Raw genomic sequence first — 14,541 nt, 5'->3', positions numbered from 1 at the left:
TGGTTAGTACTTTAAAGGGACTTAAAAAAAAAAACTAATTAATGTTGGGCTGTGTGATCTCCCCATCAAACTTTTATGTGGGCGACTGTGTCATGTGTGTGAAAAGTCATCCCGGCTCTCTCTCTCGTGGATGCTCGGGGAACCCAGGAGCTGCAGCCGGAGAGGGGGGATCAGTGCTCTTGAGGCAGGCAGTTGTCTCTTAACCGATTGCTACAAGATCTTTTTTTAAAATTTGTTTTAAGTTTTTTTTTTGGTCATCCTGAATATGCTACTTAAAAAAACAAATTATGAAAGAAAAAGCAGTGGAAATCTGTTGCGAGCTCTAGCATGGTTTAGTTCTGCTTGTGGGCGATTCCCAGCTGAATCCAGCTGTGAGCGAGCACCTGGCTATTGCTGAAAAGAAGTCGATCAGAATTCAGGAGTATTAGTTAATAAGTGCCTGATCCTGTTGACCCTGTTCTGGTTCACCCACTCAGCTATGCGGGGGTGTTGAAGAAGGTGTCCTGCCAGTTAAACCAATTATAGCTGGCAAGTAGCAGTCATCAGTGTTAGTAGAGGAGTTGGAAGTGAGGCCCAGTCACACCGTGCCCAGCCATAGGATCCTTTTCTGAACTTAAACAGCATCTTTCTAAGTCCAACAGAAAGCCAGCTTTAACCCCTTGTGTCATGAAAAGCCATATTGACTTTTCAGCTCCTCTTGTCCTGCGATACGGGCTGGAAACTTGACCCGCAGGTGGGGAAAAAACTGATGCACGGCAAGAAAAGGCTGTAAAATTTCATAACGACACAAGAAATTTGGTTGGAGTGTTAGAAAGCATGCAATGATCTACATGTGTTGTTAGACCGAGCTCAACGTGTAGTTTGTTGTGAGCTGGTAGTGCACAGGCAAGGCCACAGAACAAATGAGCAGCCTAGTGTAGAGAAACGGTGACTTGGGTTAATGAGCAATGCCCTGTAATGAAGACTCGGTATAAACCTTTTGCCTTAGCACTCTAAACATTCCTAAAGAAACAAAAAAAATGCAGGGAGGAGAGAATCTCAGCCCTTTTAGGCAGTTCCTAACAGGATTTGTGTGGAGGCCAGCATTGCACCTGGAAGCATCAAAAATCTTATTTGTAGTCCTAACTGGGCATCAGATCCAGACTTTCTGAAAATATGTATGTTTTCACAAATACTTTCCCACTGGTAAGACTTGCAGCTAGTTATCCCTAGCGTGTTTCAAAGGCAAATCAGAGTGTTAGAAATTGCTATATACTTTTTTTAAAAGCCCAGCAGAATGCGAAGGTAAACAGTTGTTTAAACTGTGGCAAATTTAATTAAAAGATTAGGATGCTTGCTGAGTGAGACTCATGCTGTGTAAAATTCTTTGCTGCTCAATGAGATGTGTAATTTAGATCAAATATTTGTGTGTGCTATTTGAGGTAAAAACTGTCATTCTGTAGATTGCCCTTTTGGGTAACATTGATGAAATGTAAGTCAGATATTCCTTTTGTAGTCAGTTGATTTATTTTATTTCAATGATAAGCCACGTACATCTGATAACAGTGAAGTTGAAATGGGCCTTTCAGGTTAAGGACTCTTGATTTTTTAAGTGATTGACTGTGTAAGAGGATGAAAGAGTTCCTTGTCTTTGGCTGCTGGATGTTTTTATTTTCCTCTTTGCTTATATGGATGGCTTTTGAATGTGTTGTCGTTTTAACAAGGTGGACTTACTTTGTTAAGCTCCTAATTTGCCGTATTTTGCTGGGTTTAAGACTGTATTTTGATTTCTCCTTGTGTTAACTGGCCAATAAGAGAACTTGCTTGTTGTATCTGTGGAGATATTAATAGTTTCCTATGTGACTCTTTAAATCCAAATGCATATTTTCAGACAGTAGACCAAGAAAATTTAGGCTAATACTGTGAAAAAGAAGGAAAATTGTTGAGGGAAAACTTGCTGCAATGTAATCTGATAAGGTATCGTTCACTGACACCTGAATTACAGCATCACAATAAACCTGAACAATGGCCATAAGCCTGGCTTTATTCCTTACGTTTGATCTCTCCCATAGGTCAGTAAAAGGATAAGAATCTTATCACTCTTTTCCATAAGTGATATATAGAAGAACAAGTTATACAGGCCTCACACATCCCTATTCCTGGTGATACAGGCAGCAGGATTTAGCTTTGACTTCAATAGAATGAACATATTGATAGTAGTCCCATTACTAACTCTTTTAAAAAGGGATATATTACTGCATAAACCCTTTTCAATTGAAACTTAGGCCCTCAAAAGCTGTATAAATGTGCTTATCCCATGTTTACACAATGTGCAAGATAACGTGGTTTGGAGATGCTTTGCCTAGCAAAGGAAGCGGGTTGCTAATACGGGGTATTGGCTTCAGTGATTAATCATAAAAGGGTGAAAGGGGTGAATGTTAGTTCGTGGAGGTGTGTCGCGGTGAGCACTTTGTTGCTTCTCTTCCGCCCTTTGAAAGCCGAAGTCCAAAGTGAATCACAGCATGTGAGCAGGAGTATCCTGAACAAAAATAACACAGAACTGAATGTTTAAGAAAATGGGTGGAAGTTAGAAAATATCTGAAAGTGATAGATACTTGGTGGACAAAGGACTTCTGTAGTCTTTTCAGACTAACAGAGTAAGGTCTTGGTCTGGGAGCTGTTCTTATTGCCTGTACTGAAGCAGTAGGTTTATGTGTTCACATGCTTGCGTCCTTGGTAGCAACATTTTTCATGTGGCCTCTCTCACTTTTCAGATGAGTGATTTTGGGATCAGGAACATGGATCAAGTAGCTCCTGTGTCTAACATGTACAGAGGAATGCTGAAGGTGAGTACTCTTGAGCTGTTGCTTTCTAAACCCAACTGGGGCATCTCCCTGCTCATGCATTTATTGTGTTCTTATTAATGCTAGCACAGGAATTGTATACCCATGCCATGGCGAACACAGACATTCAGGATTTAATTGCCTGCTTGTAGCCTCTAATCTTCTTTTAGAGTATTCCCACTGAGTTCAGCAGAGATGTGAAAAGTAGAACTGAAACAGGAAGATGTAAATTTTGCATCTCTATCCCTCTCTCTCCAAGGAGCCTCCCTCCTCCAAATCCTAAGAATTTGAAAGTAAGAGGTAAACAAGAACTGAGCTCGGATTCATTGGACTTGGTGGAACATTTGCCTAAAAAAAGCTTACAGAACCGATAGTAGAGATGGTCTTTAGATCTTTAACTTGATGAGACCATGAGAGGGCTGTTCTGATGTGACTGGCTAGGTCTGATTCATTCAAGAGCATTGTATGGGGAAAAAAAAAGAAACAGAAAAAAAATAGGCTCTTCACATACAATATGCAACGATGTGAAATGGAAGTCCAATACATTGTAAGAAACCAAAGGCAGTTATTAAATACATTTTATCTTTAAATAGACTGTGTCTTTTGTTTTGAAAGGAACTTAGAAACCGAGGACAAATGAGAAGCATATAAAAACTCAGTCTTTGCAGGCTTCCCTCCTCCCCATCCATGCAAGTTGCCTTTTAATCCCACTATCAGTTTTTTACACAATGTTGATTAATGTAAGCCAAATAAAGGTTTGGAAGACACTTTCTGCTCTTACTAACTTTGAAGAATGTCTCCCCTTTTACTACTAATAAATCAAGAACCTGCTTAAACATTAATTTTCTCCTTTTTCAAATAATGAAACTAGCACAGTATGGATTTTACTCATCCACATGCCACAGCATTTTTTCCAGTGACTCAGGGTAAGGGTCAGCTATTTACACAAAATGCAGGAGTTTCCAGATTGTGTTGAAAGAACTTGCCCTTTCTTTTAGGTGCTAGCGATGAGTCAGTGCTTTTATCTAGTAATATATAAAGAATCTTTTACTAGCAGATTTGGCAAGTCTTATTAACTTATTTCATTTGGATGTGAGCCTTTTCATGGGTTGACTTTGACTCTAGTTGGACAGGGGAGGGGGATACCTCAACCAACTGTACACAATTTGTCTTTGCTGGCCAGTGGTCAGTGGAGACTGCTGCACTCGGTTAACAGGCATGATATTGTTTACTTTAGCCGCTTTTTCTTCTTCTGAGTTCATGTTTTCATGATGTGTGTATCAGACTGCGTTGCAGCTTGTTGTAAAATATAATTTAAAAATTATGGTTCCTTATTTCTTACTAGAGTTAATGTAATTTGGGGAGGGGGATGACATATGGCACATAAAAGGCACCTGGTGCAAATGGATCTCAAGCCACTGGAAACATTGTGGTGATGTAAAAAGGAAAGTTAAGAGAATGTGAGGAAATATTAATACTTGCATGCTATTCCAGAAACGTTGTTCAGGTTGCTTTTGTTTCTCACACGAAAATTCTCTACCTTGACATAAGCTGGCAGGCCAGTGCATGCCCCAAACAAATAAGAATTTGCAAGTTGCCTTTTTCGACAGCTCCCTTAACTGCAGTAGCTGTCATGAGCAAGCTGTGGCTTTCCAGAAAAATGTTCTATCCTCAGGTGTTTTTAAAAATCCCAGTGGCAACTTTTACCCATCCATGGCTCTATATATTGCAGATACAGTTTCCTTGTGACTAACAGAGAAGTTGCATATGTTATTTTTAACACTATATCCTCCTCTGTTAACATTCCCTCTACCCCCTGAAGACTAATGTGCCTGGAGTGATCTAGTAGAAGTACTAGCATTTCATACCTCAGTTTTGGCCATATTGACTACCGTGAGTGGTCCCCTCTGGCCTCCACTCAGGACATGTGGAGACACACCATCCATAACGCTGCTGCCTCCTTTGAGAATGCGCGTAGCCTCAAGGAGACAAGACAACGCAGAAAGAACTGTGCCTCGCCAATACTGACTAAGGAGACTTTCCAGTGTGCCTTTTGCAACCGGGCTTGCCTATCCCACATCAGCCTTTTTAGCCATCAGTGCGCTTCTAGCAAGTGTAGGTAGAGCCCTTCCCATATCTTCGTTCACGAAGCCTAGCCATGATGATGACTAGCATTTCTAGCATTCTAGCAGTTGACACAAGTCAAGTTTGAAAGAAGTTAGGTGTTCAAAATATAAGAGTATTTACTGAATTTTGCCATTATGTCAGTAGAATCCACTTTTATCTGGAACATTTTTATAGTCTTGTTTATCCCTTTCTGTATAATGAAACTATCAGTGTTTCACTGAGCATCTGAGCACTTGAAAGGCTGCACAATGTGCTGGCAAGTCCAGTAACTGAGGAGTATGAAAGTCGTAGAAAAGGAGTAACATCTTTCCTCAAGTCCTGTAAAGCTGGCTATATAGCTTCAAGTGATGTGCTTCAGATTAAATTTTTCATTTTTTTTTTTTTGTTAATAAGAAAAAAAAGCTGTGTAAATCTACTGTAGGTCTTGCAGTGGCAGTTGGTTTTCCATAATTTACTGATCCTCTCTCTCCTATCAAGTACTCATCAAGTGGATAGTGAATTTAAAGGGTTAAGGAAATAAGGATTCCTCAAATATACCTGTAAATAAATACACAGGGACACGCATTCTCTATTATTAAAAGCCTCAATTACAGGAAAACTAAAAATATCTTTACTTGGCTTTACTGTAACCTGCAGAACGTGCCACCCACCTAGCACTATGGTCTGAATGTTATTCGTTTTGTATCTGTGTGCCAGAAGCTATGCTGTCATTGTGTTTATATTTCACAGGCCCAAGTTGGCTGATTCAAGATCATGGTTATGCATTATCTCCAAATCTAGGAAACCTAACCCAGCCACTTCCTAGCAATGAAGTTGACAGTGCTCTGGCAAAATGCTCACTTTGGGTTTTATTTGTTCTGTTGTTTTTCAGCGTCAGCCAGCATTTGACACCTTCGATAGCTCAAACTCTCTCTTTGCTGGATATTTTTTCTCACTAAATGAAGATCAAACACTTCAAGAAGTGCCAACAGGATTTGATTCTACTTCTTATGGTAAGTCTTCACTTTGTTCCTTAGTGTGGTCAGCAGATCAGAAGGAAACCTGTGGGGTCTAACTAGCATTTCATGGCTATACTCTTACAAGTACAATGTGGATTTCCCTTAAAAAAAAAAAAGTGTTTTGTATGTGCTTGATTTCATCCATGTGAGTTGCTCTATGGATACTTCCTGTTCTCTGCACTGAAAAGGAATGGGAACTGGGATTCATTAATCTAATAGACTCTCTGTCCATGGAAGAAGCCTTAGCAGATATTAAAGCAGAGCTAAGAGAGTTTAAACATTTTAAAATTTAAGGGTTTATGTGTATTTAAACTTGCAACATCTCAACCATGATTTAAATGCAGGTGTTTGCAACATCTCAACCATGACTGAAATGCGGGTGTTCTGCAAGCTCCTTTCTTGACCCCCTGGTGTTAAATGCAAGTGTATTTTACTCCATACCTTAAAAAACAGAGGTGGGGATTTTTATAGATTGTTATTTTTTTAAAAAAAGTGTATAGCAAAAAGAGTATAGAACAAAGAGTTCTCTGCAAATCTTTGCCTAAAACTCCTGACAAAACAGGGAGTTTTTTCTGAAACATAGATATTTTCCCTGATTCTGCCTTTATCTCCCCTTGGGGAAGGGAGTTAAAAAAAATTAAAACCCTCAAACCTCTGAAAACCACCAGTCCTTTTGTTCTAGTGTGATTCTAATCATTCACCCACTCTGGTCAGCAAAACAGGTCCTAGCAGATATTGAGGGTGGGTGTGGTAAAAACAGAAGTTAAGCGTGGGCTGGTAATGAGCACCAGTTGCTGGGTCACGTGAAGCCTGTAGATAGTCCTGGAGAACAAGAAGAGCCGCACACTTTAATGAACTGACTTGGAGTCTGCCAAGTTCATCATCTTTCTGTACCCTGCCACCGTTATGTGCCTCTAATACAGTAGAGCTCCGTCACGTGCAGCCTGTGTGTGAGCTCTCGGAGGCTCTCAGATGTTCAGGGATGTGAGCTGGTTAAGTCGTCGTTGAATTACCCCTAGCTTAATGGCACCAGTCACAACGAAAATACCAGTAAAAAAAAAAAGTTTCTTAATCTGAAGCGTCTAGGCAGTGTGGTTGGCTTTCTTCAACTTAGAAGTTTTTCTTTCAGAGTGAAAAATCTTCTGGTGAAAATTGCCCAGTAAGAAAAACTGAGTGGAAGCCAAATTTTTCCTTAAAATAGAATCTACTTGCAAATTTAAAAACCAGTTAAACAGATCAGTAATTTATACTGGTACTGATTTTGGATTTTGTTGCATTATTTACGCGCTGGGTATCGGCCTGTTGCCAGTCACACTTGTTTGGTTCAAATAATAGAATAATCTATTGTGCCATGTGTGGACTGAGGTGCATGGGAAGGTCTGAAATACAGTCCATTGGAAACCAGTGTTGAATAGTTCAAGCTGCTTCTTCACAATCCTAATATCAGTTACTCAAGCTAAATGAAGACTGTCTGGAGTTGTAAATCTGAGGTCAGACTATAGGTGACAAAACAGGAATAAGCAGTCTCATATTTCCTTAAAAAAAAAAAAAAAGTAGAGTTGCCCTGCAGCAAAGGCACTTTATGTAACTACTAAGAGTAAATGAAGATTTATATCATGGAAAGCTGCAAAGCTTTATGTGATGCATTTTTATCAAACCACTATCACAGATATTTTCGTGGTGATATATTAAGTCTTTGACTTAATATGTCAGAAGATGGCTTTACGCTGTTTGCTCCTGTTTTTAAAATACTTTATTTCTAGCATCCTCTTCTTAGTCTTCAAATAGCACAGCAAAATCCTGTCACTCCTTTCATTGCTCCAAAAGTTAATGTATCTTCTTTTTTCCCCTCCACCCCTTTTCTTTCTTGTAGAGTCGAACAACTGTGAATTGCCTCTGTTAACCCCGTGCAGTAAGGCTGTGATGAGTCAGGCCTTGAAAGATACTTTCAGTGGTTTCACAAAAGAACAGTGTCGGCTGGGTATCCCAAATAGTAAGTGTTTTCTATTTATAAGCCCTTTTTTTTTTAATGCTAAGGAGGAGGCTGAATAGCGGCTCTTTCAAAAGAGAAAGAATGATGTCAGTAGGAAATACAAGAATGGATCCTATGTGAATCTGGCACAGCTTGACTTGGAAAGACCAGATTTGCTGGTATTAAAAATGGGTGCATGGAGAGCTCATGCTTTGGCAGCATAAGAGAGAGTCAAGTAAGCTGAGGACATTACAAGTGAATGCAGAAGGAAAATAGAGGACTCTCTATTTGCTGGTGGGTTTTGTTTTTTTTTTTTTAATTTATTCAAGAATACATTCTTTCTGAATTCATTCAGAAGTAAGTAATTTGGGTAAACAATTATATTTTTTTTCATTCACTGCCTTCTAGTTAAGATTATTTGACAAAGGTCATGAGTTATCTCTCAATGCTAGATACTTTCTGTCTTGCAGATCCCTGGCTGTGGACTGAACAGCAAGTTTGTCAGTGGCTTTCCTGGGCTACCAATGAGTTTAGTTTGGCAAATGTGAACTTCCATCAGTTTCTTATGAGTGGACAAGACTTATGCAACCTGGGCAAGGAGCGTTTCCTGGAACTGGCACCTGACTATGTGGGTGACATTCTGTGGGAACACCTGGAACAGATGATAAAAGGTAGATACAGAGCCAGAAAGAGCTTTCATTTTAAGGCTTTTCTGACAGAAACGAGACTTTCAACACCTGTTTTTTTTTTCCCCCACAATGCAGAGTCTTTATTGCATGTGAAAACTCAAAATAAAAGCATTATCATATCTATTAATACATCCATAGTACTCAAAGCACAGATGCAGATATCTGCAGAAATCATTCCTTGTTCAAGCTGAGTAGTTACTGTAGTCAGATTTTATTTGGAATAATCGTTGAAATAATGATTATTATTAATTACAGAAATGTGTTTAGGATAAAGCTAGTGTAATACCCCATTTAAAAAAAATAACACATTGGATGAAACTTGTTCACTTCATATTACAACTCTTCAGTTTTGTTCCTTTAACATAGTGTTTTGAGATAATTCTGTGAGTGAGTGCAAATGAGTCAGACACCTGGAGGTGTCTTAGATGAACACCAGTGGTGTTCATGCAGCTGACATGCAGTGCCCTGTGAATTTCATTGGGTTTGAGTGTAACATTTAGTAGTTGCATACATTAAGGACTTGGGCATTTAAAACATTGCAGTTATTGTTGTATCTAAGTTTAATGGTAAAATTCAATTGTTACGATATTTTTCAAGCCTACTGGAAGTTGGTGTGTGGTGTGGTTGGCTGTTTTTTTGTTTGTTTGCTTGTTTCCAAGGGAGAGAATACAATGAAGCATGTTAGTAAAATTTATGTGAATGATACTCGAGAGAGCCAGAATCTTTCCATGGCATACGGGGCAGATCTTTAAAACTATAAAACTGGATTTTTTTATTTTTTTTTTTTGTTTCCTCCCCAGATAGCCAAGAGAAAACGCAGGATCAATATGTAGAAAACTCTCATCTCACCTCAGTTCCTCAGTGGGTGAATAATAATTCCTTAAGTAAGTATTTTAAGAAATTTGACATTTTACGCCTCGTAGTTTCTTCTAAGCATGTCAAAAATTCCATTTTAAAACAAAAAAAAAAGCACCAGAATAGTTACTGTGCTTGAAGAGAACACTTGACTGCAATTGCTACAGCCTTCTTTAGTATTACTGCTTGTCATCTAATTCATATCAGAAATCTTTTGAAGAGGAAAGGCTTTGACAAAATTAGATTTCCTCATTCTCAGCCTCCATCTGTGGAGCAGTGACCACTCCCATGTCTAGCAAACCAAGGCAAAAACTAGCATCACTGGCAAGCAGCAAGACTTATGTTTAGGCCTTTTTAAAGATATTGGAAACATAATAGAGCTTTTGAAAGTGTGTGGGATGCAGCGTGAGCTCCCTCAGATTGTTTGATTAATGTTGTATTTCATGCTACGACAGTCAGTCTGCAGCTCAGCCTTACTACACCACTTAATGATGAGGGCGTTACTCAAAATCAGAACTTGAGTTTCTCACTCAAAATCAGAACTTGAGTTTCTCCAATTTCTTCTGTAGCCCTGTAGTTTCCATGAAGAACAAACAATAGACATTTTTGTCATTGGCAAGTTACAGAGGGAGATTTACAGAATCTGATTTGGAGCCCATTCAATGGGGATCTTCTCACCAACTTCAGTAGCCTTTCCAGTAGGTCTGTAGGTTCTGTCACTGTCTTAGATTTTCACGGAAAAATTACTTCTTGTTGGCACAACTGTAGTGAGGTGCTGGATGTGTGTTAGTCTAAGGATCTGCAAGGAAGATGGTCTAATAAATTTTCTTACTACTTTCTACAGGTGTTAATGTAGATCAGAACTCCTATGGTATGCAAATGCCTGGATACCCTAAAGCCCTTGGTTATCCCAAACCCAGTCTTCTGACTGATGTCTGTCAGACTTCCACAGGACCAAATCTCCTCAATCCAGAACAAGAGTTTTCCTTGTTCCCTAAAACTCAGGCAGATGCTGTTGGCGTGAACTACTGTGCAGTAAATCAAGATTTCCCCAGAAGCAATCTGAACTTGCTAATAGATAATTCTGGTGAGTCATTATCTGCATGTTCTGTATGTCTTTTCCTCCTTTATATAATTTATGTATACAAGATGGGTTGAGGGGGATTAAAAAAAAAGAGCGTACACTTATCTCTATTTTTTGTTTTATAAAGGTAAGCTTAGAGAACATGAATCTAGCGACAGTGGTGCAGAAAGTTACGAAAGTTCAGATTCGATGCTCCAATCCTGGAACAGCCAGTCGTCATTAGTGGATTTACAGCGTGTGCCGTCCTATGAAAGTTTTGAAGATGACTGTAGCCAGTCCTTGTGTCTGAGCAAACCTACAATGTCTTTCAAAGACTATATTCAAGAACGAAGTGATCCTGTAGAGCAAGGGAAACCAGTTATACCGGCAGCAATTCTAGCTGGCTTTACTGGTAAGTAGTGAAGCAAAATGGTCACTCCTCTTCTTATGTAACATCAATATTCTCTATAAACATGTAGCATGGTGATAAAGTTGTATAGTTATAAGGTATGCATTATAACATAGAGACTACTACTCAGGAAGAGTTTAAATTTTGAATGTCACTAAAGGAAGTCTCATAGGGCTATCCATCTAAAGCAAGGACAGGTGCATGAGAACACTTGAAAATCAAATGCACTTTTTGATCTGTTTAAAAAAGAGGGTATCTTTGACAAAATCTTCCATACTTGGGAGCTCCTGCAGGTGCTGGCTTGCCTGTTAAGATCTTGTTCCTGTAGTCCTTGCTGAAATCAGTTCTTTCTCTAGAATGTTTGTCAAGCCAAGGACTGCAGGACAAGCCCTGGAGCTTGAAATGCAGCTGATGGCAGGTGGGGAGTGAGGTCTGGGGATCCATATGAAAGGGAAAGATGTAGCTAGTGCCAAATGCTGTGCCCCCATGAAAAGGCTGACTGGTTTTGGTTTTAACATGTTTAAGAGCAGGTTTGTGTTGTGAAAAATGTGAGGTTTCTTTCTGATATTAAAAAGAAAAAAAAAAGGTGAATCAAAGTAATTACAAGGTCATATCCTGTGATATGAGTATGGTCACATACATTGGTTGAGGTGAGAGCTTGCAGAATTATTAATTATGGTTTCTCCCCACTTTGTCTCTCAACAGGCAGTGGACCTATACAGCTATGGCAATTCCTTCTGGAGTTACTGACTGACAAGTCCTGTCAGTCATTCATTAGCTGGACAGGAGATGGATGGGAATTTAAACTCGCTGACCCAGATGAGGTATGTGGCTCACTGTGATGAACAGAAAGATTTGGGGTCTGATCCACCATTTGTGGGCCTGATCTGGGATATAAAGCATTTACATAGTAAGACACTTGCTGAAATCTCTTCATCTGCAATAGCTTTATTGTGCAGTCAGGATTGCTGTTGGGATGTCTCCCCCTCTCATCCCACCAGCATTTGCTTGTAGTTAGGTGAACACATTATATGACTTGAAACTTAAAGGTAGTATTACTAAGTTAGGTCTTCTGACAGTGTAATACTGTAGATGAGCTTACTGGATGTAGCTGAATCAACAATGCCTGGGATTGCACCAAGACATGGGGAAAATGCACTCTTTGTATTCCTGTTCTTCTAGATACACAGCAAAATGGTAGTGCTGCTTTTGAAATATCTTGGGAACTTACAGCTTTAGTCATTAAAAACTAAACAGAGTGCATTTTCATTTTCTGATACTGCTATCAGTAGGTAAAATATTATATTGAGAATGTGATACAAAGTCCACTGAAGCCTTTATTCGAAAAATAAAATAAATTAAAAAAAAGAAGGCAAGGAGAATCATTAACTCCAAGGAACTTCGTATCTTTCAGCTTCCACTTAAAAAACTGTCCTGTGCTGCTCAATAGGAATTTAACAGTTAAATGGTGTCCTCAAGAGAGAGGAGACTATATTTCCTATAAACTTGATCTCCCTAAACACGCTTTGGCCCATCCACTACAAATAGGCACCCTTTTCACTGATATTTACTATCAGCCACTTTCTCCTGAAGGTGCTGTTGGTAATTGCCTCAGAGTTTGTTCAGCTGAGGGGTCAGTCACCAACTCTTCTCTTATCTGAGCTTGGGACATCCAAAGCAAATGAAATGTTCTGACTGAGAAAGGTCTTTGGTAACTGCATTTAACAGGCACTGACTAAAAGGACGTGACTTGATTAAACCCTTTGTGTTTCGCTTTCTTTTTGGATTGACAGGTGGCACGGAGGTGGGGAAGGAGGAAAAACAAGCCAAAAATGAACTACGAGAAGCTCAGCCGAGGCCTACGCTACTATTATGACAAGAACATCATCCACAAGACGTCGGGGAAGCGCTACGTGTATCGCTTCGTGTGTGACCTGCAGAACCTGCTGGGGTACACGGCGGAGGAGCTGCACGCCATGCTGGGGGTGCAGCCCGACACGGAGGACTGAGCCCGAGGACGTGGGTGCTGCAGGGGCGAAGATACGCGCGTTGGGACTGCGTCTGGGAGTTGTCTGCGGTCGGTTCTTCTGGCTGTTCAGACGGGTGCGACTGTTGTGGAAATAAGGACCTTTAAAACTGATTATTTTTTTTTGTGTGTAACCAGAGAGAGCTGGAAGGAAGTGGCCTTATTTCATCAACGGCTTCGGGTGTTGCCGTGTCAGACACTCAAGCAGCGTGGAAGTCAGTGCAGACTCCCAGCTCTGTCGTGAAGACGTGGAAATCACACAGATGCTCTCGGGTTAAGCATTTTGACTACCTGTACTGCCATGTAAAGCGTCTTGGCTACTTACACTGCCATATAATAAGGGGTTGGCTTTAAAACCAAAGGTTGGATGAGAAACCAGTGATGCAGCAGAACTACTGCTGGGATATTTTATAATACCATCGTCCTTGCTTACATCTGATATCGTTTTGTTTAAAACAAAACACAACTAATTTATTTTAAATAGCAGTAAGGAGAATCGGTATTAATTTTTGTTCTAAAGCCCGTTCTATTACTATTGTTACTGCTCTAGAGATGTGCTGCATAGGTACATAAACACTCTCTGTCCAAAACAAGATGTAGCAACTGTTAACAAAAAGGCCCTTTCAAGAAGGGAAGGAGAATCATACCATTTCAATATTCAGTTTGTATATATTCTGTGATTCTTTTTGAAACTCTATAATGTTCCTATTTAACAGATACTGTATAGTGTAAATTAAACTAATTGTATGTATGTTTTGAAATAGGTTGAATGTAAACTTATCAAAGTGGGTTTTTTTCATGTTTGTCTAGGATATATGACTTTCTGCAAATGTTTAATTGGCCTGAGAGACAACATAAGTGCTCAGTATGCATGCATATGGTATGCCGATGATATGAGATTGGGGGCAGGGGGAGGGGGGCGGGCGGGCTGGCTCAGGATTTTGCCAAGACTGAAGCTGGCAATTCTTTGTGCATTTTGGCATTTTTACAAGAAACTAATGTTATATTCTGGGACACAAAGGGCCTGTTTGTGGTTTCTTCTGTAACTGAAAATGAAAACGTTAATATGGATAAAATTACCTGTTCCTTTATAAATGGCATATGTTTTTTCAACTTCTATGCATGTCCTTTTAAAAAAATTTATATACAAGGCTTATTTTTTCAGTTGACTTGTCTCTTCTTCCTGCAGTTTATCCTGTATGATTAAAATATGAATTCTATTTTTGGAAATAACTGTGACTCCTTTTCAACGATCAGGAGGGATTTATGTAGCAGCTATTTTTACTGCAAAAAAAAAAAAAAACAAAAAAAAATTGACTGGAAAAAATTTACTTTGTAAGAAAGCTTTATTTTTTATCTGAGCTTGATGTACATTTAAATGTGTTGTACAGTGTGAGAGGTTTAAGAATATAAGTCTTTATTAAAACCTCTTGAACAAGAAAATTGTGCATGTGCTTTTTAATTTGATGTTTTAGAGGAGTTATTTTTTTTTGTTTGTTTAGTTGTTGGTTTATTGGTTCAACCCACCACCGTAAACCTCTGCAGGATTAAAAAACCCTCAAAAAACACCAGTAAAACAA

The 14,541-nt window shown here is 39.3% G+C and overlaps 1 protein-coding gene across 1 annotated transcript; it reads left to right on the top strand.

Annotated features, from left to right (window-relative positions):
• The first annotated feature begins 2,750 nt into the window (after positions 1-2,750).
• Positions 2,751-13,194, top strand: ETS2 (v-ets avian erythroblastosis virus E26 oncogene homolog 2). Its single transcript, XM_009879022.1, has 9 exons — positions 2,751-2,825; positions 5,821-5,941; positions 7,821-7,940; positions 8,390-8,590; positions 9,409-9,492; positions 10,308-10,550; positions 10,675-10,938; positions 11,641-11,759; positions 12,729-13,194. Exons 1-9 carry the CDS (start codon positions 2,754-2,756, stop codon positions 12,942-12,944), a joined length of 1,440 nt encoding a protein of 479 aa, XP_009877324.1. The 5' UTR covers positions 2,751-2,753; the 3' UTR covers positions 12,945-13,194.
• The last annotated feature ends 1,347 nt before the right edge of the window (positions 13,195-14,541 follow it).

Source organism: Apaloderma vittatum, unplaced genomic scaffold, assembly GCF_000703405.1.
Source record: "Apaloderma vittatum isolate BGI_N311 unplaced genomic scaffold, ASM70340v1 scaffold22601, whole genome shotgun sequence".
Lineage (NCBI taxonomy): Eukaryota > Metazoa > Chordata > Aves > Trogoniformes > Trogonidae > Apaloderma > Apaloderma vittatum.
Note: the sequence above shows the minus strand (reverse complement) of the source record. Positions and strands in the feature narration are given on the sequence as shown.

Excerpts from the sequence above, each read along its gene's own strand:
- ETS2 (XM_009879022.1), top strand. The coding sequence starts at position 2,754 with ATGAGTGATTTTGGGATCAGGAACATGGATCAAGTAGCTCCTGTGTCT. Across the intron at positions 5,942-7,820 it reads ATTTGATTCTACTTCTTATG|AGTCGAACAACTGTGAATTG; the intron begins GTAAGTCTTCAC and ends TCTTTCTTGTAG. Across the intron at positions 7,941-8,389 it reads TCGGCTGGGTATCCCAAATA|ATCCCTGGCTGTGGACTGAA; the intron begins GTAAGTGTTTTC and ends TCTGTCTTGCAG.